Source organism: Pleurodeles waltl, chromosome 6, assembly GCF_031143425.1.
Source record: "Pleurodeles waltl isolate 20211129_DDA chromosome 6, aPleWal1.hap1.20221129, whole genome shotgun sequence".
NCBI lineage: Eukaryota > Metazoa > Chordata > Amphibia > Caudata > Salamandridae > Pleurodeles > Pleurodeles waltl.
The window spans coordinates 641850648-641859430 of NC_090445.1; the positions used below are offsets into that span (position 1 = coordinate 641850648).

At 43.6% G+C, this 8783-nt stretch overlaps 1 protein-coding gene across 2 annotated transcripts; it reads left to right on the forward strand.

Annotated features, from left to right (window-relative positions):
* The first annotated feature begins 2381 nt into the window (after positions 1-2381).
* SRSF3 (serine and arginine rich splicing factor 3) lies at positions 2382-7187 on the forward strand. 2 transcript variants are annotated; one of them, XR_011204873.1, is made up of 7 exons: positions 2382-2492; positions 3615-3822; positions 3949-4092; positions 4730-5174; positions 5791-5829; positions 6115-6201; positions 6532-7187. XR_011204873.1 is itself a non-coding variant. In XM_069238982.1 (6 exons), the coding sequence occupies exons 2-6, from the start codon at positions 3617-3619 to the stop codon at positions 6557-6559; spliced, it is 504 nt and encodes a 167-aa protein (XP_069095083.1). In that variant the 5' UTR covers positions 2382-2492; positions 3615-3616; the 3' UTR covers positions 6560-7187. The 2 variants fall into 2 exon arrangements, 1 of the variants encoding a protein (XP_069095083.1); XM_069238982.1 differs by lacking the exon at positions 4730-5174.
* Positions 7188-8783: the final 1596 nt, after the last annotated feature.

The window sequence follows — 8783 nt, forward strand, 5'->3', positions numbered from 1 at the left end:
GCGCTTCTCTCTTTGAGGTGATGCAGTTCCTGCAGGACGGTGCTCGTTTAGGGTTGTCAGTGGCTTCTCTTCGGGTACAGTGGGCGGCTATTCAGGCATTTAGGGACCATGGCGTAATCTTCAAGTTGAAGGGCGATTGATGCCTGGATTTTTTCAGGGGCTTATTAATTTATTTCCTCGCCCGGTACGTTCTTTTCCCTCATGGGATCTGTCCTTGGTTTTGGATGTGTTGACGGGGGCCCCTTTTGGCCCATTGGGGGACTATGATTTGCGACGTCTATCTTTGAAGACGTTCTTTTTGGTCGCCATTACTTCGGCTCGTCGGTTGGGGGAATTGGGGGCATTGGCATGTTCCTTTCCTTTTTTGTAAGATTTTTCCCGATAGGGTGGTTCTGGTTCCGGTGCCTTCCTTTATTCCAAAAGTCAATTCTTCGTTCCATTCCAGGCAGGCGGTCATCCTTCCTTCATTTTGTCCGGATCCCTCATCTGGGGAGGAGGTCCGTTTGCATTTGTTGGATGTACGTAGGGTTTTGTTGGAGTATCTGCGGGTGGTGGCTCCTTTTCGTACAGGGGTTTCACTGTTTGTTACTTTTGGTCCGGCGCGCTAAGGTGAGAAACCTTCCACGGCTTCCTTGAGTCGGTGGGTTCGATCTTTGATTCTGTTGGCCTATTCCTTGAAAGAGGTGGTTCCTCCTCTAGGGATTCAGGGGAGGTCTTCCAGAGGCATGGCGGCGACGGTGGCAGAGCTTCAGGGGACTTCAGTGGTGGAGATTTGCAGGGCCGCCACTTGGGCTTCTCCTTCGGCGTTTGTGCGTCATTATAGGCTATCGGACTTGGGTGGTTTGGAGTCGGTGTTTGGTCACCGGGTCTTATCCTCTATGAGATAATGTTTGGGATGTTCTTGGTGCAGGATATTAACTAAGGGTCTTGCAACTCGATGTCCGTCTCCTATGGGTTTTTCTTGCTATGTCTCATTGGTTAAAAGGAAGGCGAGGGAGGGACGGGAGGTAATGCTTCCATTTTCTTACGATAATGGCATTACTCCTAGTCCTACTCCCTCGCCTTCCTTTTCCGTTCCCTCCCACCCTCCCGGTACGGACTGTCCGAGTTGCGGCTTGGGCTTGGTTTTTGTACAGGAGGGGATAAGGGTGGGGGGGGTTTTTGAAAGGGGAAGGGAGGGTCTAGGGGGGAGGCAGGAGGCCTCATTGGTTAAAAGGAAGGCGAGGGAGTAGGACTAGGAGTAATGCCATTATCGTAAGAAAATGGAAGCATTGCAAATGCTTGTTGTAAACAGGTGTCTTGCAAGTGAGACACATGCACTACTGCATCCTCTTGCAGGCTCAAACCTAAAAAAAATGGCCGTTTGCAGTCAAGTTGGGGGTCACGGATGTTCCTTGATTCTAATTAATGTGTTGTTTGTACTACTATTATTCTCCCACAAGCTTCATGTAGTCTTTTCATGTTATTCTTCACTGCTGCTACTGAAATCAAACGAGGAGAAGCATATTGTGAGCCTCCAGTCTTGCCATACATTTGTATTTGTCATTATATTTCATACTGTCATGGAATATATCGACGAGAGGGAGGCAGAGATAGGACGGGCAGACTATTTTTAGGATTGGGAAGTTGGGGTGTTGAAGTTTGCAAGTTCGTGTGAGTAACTTATTTACATAAAACTGAAAAATAATCGTACCAAATTAAATCATATTTTCGTCCTTGCTATACAGAATCATAAATTAGCGCTCTAAATATGGTAGAATACGCCATAACCCCAAAGTTCTCTCTTCAACAAATAAAGTATTAATCATCGAGCTCGGTAATCTTGTATTTCGGCTAGGACAACAATGAACGGTGCGGTTGCCTACAGTTTCTATACCCTAACCCTACGTGGAAACAAAGGATAGAATCCCACAGCGCGAGCGAAGCAGACTGGCATCTTATCGGTAAAGCTACCGCCATTTAAAAATTGTAAGGATCCATGGGCATCCCGATAAACAACGAAGTTCTGTTCGAAAAACATCTCTTTAAGAAATCCGTTCTAGTTATTTAGGTATATTCTTGCATATTTTAAACGGCACAAATCGACTGTATCGGTCACTTAAAATATCAGTTTTTCAATTGATCAAATAAATCACCTGGATTACTTACAAAAACAATCAAACTTATAATTTTCAAATGAGTATCTAGATAACAGATATTTTTGCTTGACTAAATGCAAAATGCTTTAGGTGCCTGCTTCATTTTCTGTGTCCATGCTCCCCACACACACAAAATAGGCCTCCGGACATTCTAATAGTGGGTGGGGACGAAATTGAGCTGAGCGTTCAAAGCTCCAATATGATTGGTAAGAGTGCTTATGACGTAACAAAATGAACCTCTTATAGTCTTCATCCAAAGCTTGACTGAAGCCATTTTGTTGTCGGGACGAGGCAGGAGGGGCCGTGGTAGCAGAAGTCGAAGATTGTCGGGGCCCCTTACACATTCCAGAGAGGGTAATTATGCTATAGGGGGTGTTTTTTGGTGTTTTTTTGTGTTACAGATGGCAATGCAAAATAACTGTTGGTGAGGCCAGTCCGAGTTAGGACCATTTTAAGTGCGCCTTCCTGCGGACGAGTTGCCGCCATTTTGTAGCTGTTCCTGGAGCCGCCATTTCGATTTGTATTTGAAAAAACCCGTTGGCCTGGGAATCGTCTAACCAGTACGGTTTTACGGATTTAAGTTCGCTTCTTATCCGCGCTCTGTGTATTAGCTTTGTGGCCAGTAATAAGCCTACCTCTCACTGGCACCCGCATTCCGATCGTGCAAGTTAATCCTTTCTCAGAAGCGTGCTCTTTTTAAATATAGTTTGGGAAGATGTGTCGCTGTTGTGCTCGCGTAGGTTATCTTCCGCGTGGCATTTTTACACACAAAAGAAAAGTCTGGTCCTTTTTCGAGATTTGAGGTTCATCTCGATTTTAACCCTTCTACAGTCGTAGCCAGAGTCGAGCGGACAAAGGGTTACCTTGTCTGCATGCGTTATGATGTGTGCATCGCGTTGGATGTGTATGACTTGAAATTTTATTGCGCACGTATGAGGAGCGAACGGTTCTTTCATCTCTAGATGAACTATAAAGCAGTCTTTTATACCAATAAGCATCGATTTTAAATCTTGGCTTACGGCAGCTTTTGATGGCAAACTTGCTTCGATCGCTTTCCCGATTTCCCACAATGCACGTGTCCTTTGTTTCGAATACCTTGAGCGATACCCGAGTCACCCCCCCACCCTTGACTATCGCTTACGCCACACCCCGTGTTCCGGCTGTTCACCGTTGGCTAAATCTAAAGATTCCTACTTTACATGATTATTTTGCAATAGCCATTGTGGGGATCTCGGTGCTGTAACCGTTCTTTTTCTTAAATTCTGCACATCTGTTAAGTCTGTACTTCTATTGTACTACGTTTAAAGTGATGAAAAATGAATGCAAGGAATATGGAACGGGCAATAGTACCGTGGACGCCGAAACAGTAATTTTGGTAGATCACTTGAAATAGTTACTACTTAGTTATTATAAGATTTGTTTGTCTTCTGCAGACTGTTAATCATTGATTACTAAAGATATATATTTTTCTTCTAGCCATGCATCGCGACTCTTGCCCTCTGGACTGTAAGGTCTACGTTGGGAACCTTGGGAACAATGGTAACAAGACAGAGTTGGAGCGCGCGTTCGGGTACTATGGACCACTGCGTAGCGTGTGGGTGGCACGAAACCCACCTGGTTTTGCGTTCGTTGAATTTGAAGATCCACGAGATGCGGCAGATGCTGTGAGAGAATTAGATGGAAGGTAAGTTCGCCTTAGCACTTATGGGCGACCGGGCAGCATCTTCAGCGCAAACTGCTCACATAAAATCACATTTTCTATTTGTATGTCTCAATTTTCGGTATCTCAAGAGTTCGTTGTTCTTCACAGAACGCTGTGTGGCTGCCGTGTAAGAGTTGAGCTGTCGAATGGCGAAAAACGCAGTAGGAACCGCGGGCCACCTCCATCGTGGGGTGGAGGTAGACGTCCAAGAGATGACTACAGAGGCCGACGGAGTCCGCCCCCTCGTCGCAGGTGCGTATAGAAATGGTTTAATATGTGAATGTAATTTGTCAGGCTTTGAGTGTTAAGTCTAGGGTTTGGCTAGGTGTGAGACCCACCGTGAGCGGAATTAGTGCCCTTTCCTTCCTGGCCGCCCAAAATACTGCGAGTCCAATTAGTGAGCAGTTGATCTTATTTTAGCCTCCCCCCCCCCCCCCCCCCATAAATATAGCCGGTTCTCAATACCTGTTACTATTATACTCCAGATTGCAAACGCATCTGATTTGGGTCACTTGGTTATCTCTAAGATAGAATCGAAGCTTGTCGGAGACAATGACAGTCACGTAGATAATTGTTTGCTGTACTGTCGTTTTATAGTCTAAAAGTAATTCAGTACAAACATTTTAGTTGTGACATTTTCCCCCATACTAAACGGGTGTGGTGGTTGTCACTATCCAAAAGACCGACCTACACATTGTTTAGGTCTTCGTGCTGCGGGTGAGGGGGCCCTTGAACCCGTTTAAACATAGCATTTTGAAGTAGAACGATACGTAATTATCCGTCTTATTAGGAGTACTTTGTTTACTAACAAGAAGGTTGTACTGATGGCTTGTTTTCATTTTTTTTGTGCTCTTGGACCATCTATTAATAAAAATGAACCCCGTTACAGAGTCATCATCATGTCTCTTCTCACCACCCTCTGGGTCTACATTAGCCAGTCAACTAGCCCTTTCAGCGTCATGTGACCAGCGCGCCCCATTCAGCTTTGCTGGTGTCGTATCACATGACCCAGGCATGGCCAGTCGTCAGGTTGCACCGCCCTTTGGTTCCCGAGCATGCTGTTTCTCAGCCTTCTCCAACATTAACCAAATCGGCAGCGGCCTCCTCGACCGCCCACTCATTCCTGGCCACTCAGCTCAGCTGTATACATTGCCAAATGTCTTCACAACATCTGCAGCAGCTCGGCTAAAAAAAGCAGGAAAAATCCACAACACCCCCTTCGCCAACCAACTAAATACATCGCAACTCCTGGCAAACCTTTACAGCAAATTCTACTTGGCCGTCAGTCCGGCAGCCTCACCTCACCATTTCTAGCTTGTTGAAACCAAAAACTAGTAAGTTTTTCCTGCTTATACAGTTTACTGCTGGTTAAATAACGTAAGCAGCTTATACGTAATTCATTATTTCTCAAATCAAAGGCTGGCTGTGCATAATTGAATGCTACTTCAATATATTGTCTGAAATATCGAATACCTTTAAAGGTGAAGGAGAAATCGGATTTCAAGTTATTTGCATGTGAGACGGCGTCTACTTAATTGTTCTCATATTGCAAGAGGAAACTCCTTCCACCTTTAAACATACCTTTTACTAATTGTACATTTGGGGATGAACCCACAAACGTAAGGTTCTTTTTATACGGCTGTGAAAGACTAACGTATTGCAATAACATATATTTGAGTTTTTTTCACAACTGAGTTTGAATTGGTCTGTTCCGAACCTTTGAGCTGCGCATTTTTATGGTTCTCGTTCTGGTGTAAGGTTAATGGCATCTTGGCTTTCAGTAGCTTTTTCACGGGTTTGCGAGGACTTAATTTTTTTAAAGTTTAAAACCTAAGGTGCACATGTGCCATGCGTTCTCACTGGCTCCCATGGTGGTCTTTTTTATTAAGACTTTTTGTTTTAAGATGCATACTCCTGTTAGAGGTAACTTGAACTTTTATTGTTTTCTAGGTCGCCACGGCGAAGGAGCTTTTCTCGCAGCCGTAGCAGGTAACGAGCTTCCATATTTATAACTATAATGAAACTGCAGAATCGTCCTTCTCACACCTCCAGGTCTTCTACATGAGCTCTAAGCCCCGCCTCATCTTCCCCCAAAGCATACCGAATTCAGTTTCTTAAATGCCTAGATCTCTTTTTATTGCTTTCGATTAGCTGGACACTTCTACGGTCCACTTAAACCTGCCCTTAAATTGACTGCCTTGCTGAAGTTTCCCCTTCTGCGTACTTGACTTTGCGGCATTGCTAATGTGTTCTGTATCGCTTGTTTTTCTGTAGGTCCCTCTCCAGAGACAGAAGACGTGAAAGATCCTTATCCAGAGAGAGGAACCACAAGCCTTCGCGTTCATTCTCCAGATCCAGAAGGTATATCAAACCTCCTTACTACATTGTTTAAGTGTAAACGTTGGCCCATTAACTTCACATTTGAACAAACGTTTAGTTAATAGATAATTTATTACCTACTTTTTCACTTACGCCCCGCTGTCTTAAGAATTGAGGCCTATGCACCATCTGCGGTGTATTTTGTTTTTAATGGCTTCTCGCGTGGCCAGAAGAAGGGATCTGGTTGTATGCAATGGGATTATTCACTAAACATTTTTTTTAACTGTCTGAACAGTGTCCTAAAACTGCTTTCTTTCTGCAAACGCCCAACAAAGGATTCTGATACTGACCCTATTTATTTTTCATTTTAAGCCGCTCTAGGTCAAATGAAAGAAAATAACTGCAGCCTTCAGAAGGAAATGTACGGAGCATTGCATTTTGGAAATGTTTTGTTTAAATACTTCATAAGCTTGGTGCATTTTTTTAAAAATGTTTTAGCTGTTGATTTACTTTGTGTTGTATCGTGACCGTTGTAAAGATGTGAATCTGTATGGTTTTTGAGCAGATCTTAAGACAACTGTACACCTAAACTTTTGCGTTATAAATGTTCCCTTGAATAGCTTGGGCATTCCATTTGTCTTGCATAGATTCCAAATAAAACCATTAATTTTGTAATTGCGACTTGTTTTTTTGAGATGGGACATCAGGGATTGTAGGACATTGTTCAAATGATCTGAACTTGCCCTTATGTATATGCAGTTAATCGCTCTCAAACAGAACCAGCCATCTACTATCATTTGCGTCCATCGACTTTATTGGTTGGTTAAGTTGCCTTATACTGAAATTGATCATGTAAATCGGCTGTAGTCCACATACTCTGGCATCTTCTGTGAGTTGTACATACTGTCATTCCAGGAATGTTGCATTATAACTGAATACTTTTCCTGGGTGAGTTCACGGTGTTTGAAAATACTGTAAACAATTGTAAAGTTATGTAATTGGAATTAAAGTTTTGGTTACAAAATGTATATTCCTATCTGGAGTCCATGCCTTCGGTCTTTTGTTTAGTGGTTTATGTCAACTCTCCTAATTAGCAATGTGCTATACTGTTGCAAACCACTGTGATATGCACCTTTCTTTTTCTTTCAGTTGAAGATGAATTAAGTTGTTTACAAGGAGCTGCCATTTGGTAAACATCAGTGTGATAACCGGCTCGCTGTGTTATCATATGCGATTGTGGCCCTAACTTGAATATTTGTGCCCTATTTGTAACAGTACAAATTTGTTCCAGAACAATGGAAGCTCGTACTGTGGAAGCCTAGAATGTTTTAACAGCTTCTGGAGTGGTTCCTTAAGCAACATGCCAATAGCATTGTAAATGCACATTTGTATTCCGTGAGGGTGAACAGAAGATGCTCCATTGCCCAAGACCACTAGAAAGTGGCATACTTTCATAAAGATCAAGTAAAATAGCAAAAGTTTGAAAACCTTTTCAATGCTGCCAGTTCTGCTGTGGATGTGGCTTGTAGATTTATCAGATTATGTATAGTTCAGGCTAATTAAGGTGTGCGCTTTCAGTGCAGCACAGCTATTAAAGTTAGTGATTTTAGTATTCTGTGTACAGGCAATTAAACCGGAGGAAGTGCTTCCAAAACTGAATTGCTCAATCATACGATGTTGAGTTGTTGCATGGACTCAACACCTGACTCTCCAGGTACATCAGGTCTGGCTTCCGTTATTTCGGAGTAATGTAGGTTAAACAAAACAGGGATATGCAATTAGCTCTTTAGGAATATGATGATGAGGGGGGGGGGGGGGGGGGAAGGAAATCTGATCATGCATACCTTACTGATCTGGTCCTCGGTACTCAACTAACTGGTTTGTCTAGACCAGCACCTACATACATCTGACCAGTCCAAAATAATGTGTCCTGTTCAACTCCAGAATCTGCCTCACTCCAGAACCAGTCTGTCCACTTTGCCACTCTCCAGTGCAAAACAGTCTGCCCTGCTCCAATCCACTGATCCAGCCAAATTTAGTCTACCCCGCTGATAACTTGAGTTTAGTAGAAGTATAATTTGAATGTCTAGATTTTGATAGTGCTTTAAATAATCCTGTACTTGTTTCTACATGCCACCAGTGACTAGCAAAATAATGTACTTTCTCAAACACAAGTCAATACTGTTACACAAATTTTCAGAAACATTGCACACCTGCTAACCAAGCTACAACGTAAAAAAGAAACAAAAACTGATCAGTTGTGCAAAGGCTGCCCCCACAGGGGGCATAAAGGGCCGGCGCCTTGGCCCGGAAGGGACCAGTTTAACCGTTTTTTTGGATTTCAAGCGCCACAAAGCGCACCCCCACACCAAGTGCCAACTGGGTGGGGGAGGCATAACCCAAGCAACCAATGGGGGGGGTTTGCCATAATTCAAACCCCCCAATCAAATTGGGATGCCAACCCCAGGGGTGCACGGAAAGGTGCTTTAAAGGAAGCGCTGTCCCGTGTGAATTTGAAATCGGGACCTGGACGAAGCGCTGGCACAACGAACACCACCCACCCTGACAAAAAGAGAATCAGTCGCTATACTGGACAGAAGCAAGGGCGTAAAGGAAAAAAGTTT

Coding starts and splice junctions, on each gene's coding strand:
- SRSF3 (XM_069238982.1), top strand. CDS start 3,617: ATGCATCGCGACTCTTGCCCTCTGGACTGTAAGGTCTACGTTGGGAAC. Junction 3,823..3,948: donor GTGAGAGAATTAGATGGAAG/GTAAGTTCGCCT, acceptor TGTTCTTCACAG/AACGCTGTGTGGCTGCCGTG. Junction 4,093..5,790: donor AGTCCGCCCCCTCGTCGCAG/GTGCGTATAGAA, acceptor ATTGTTTTCTAG/GTCGCCACGGCGAAGGAGCT.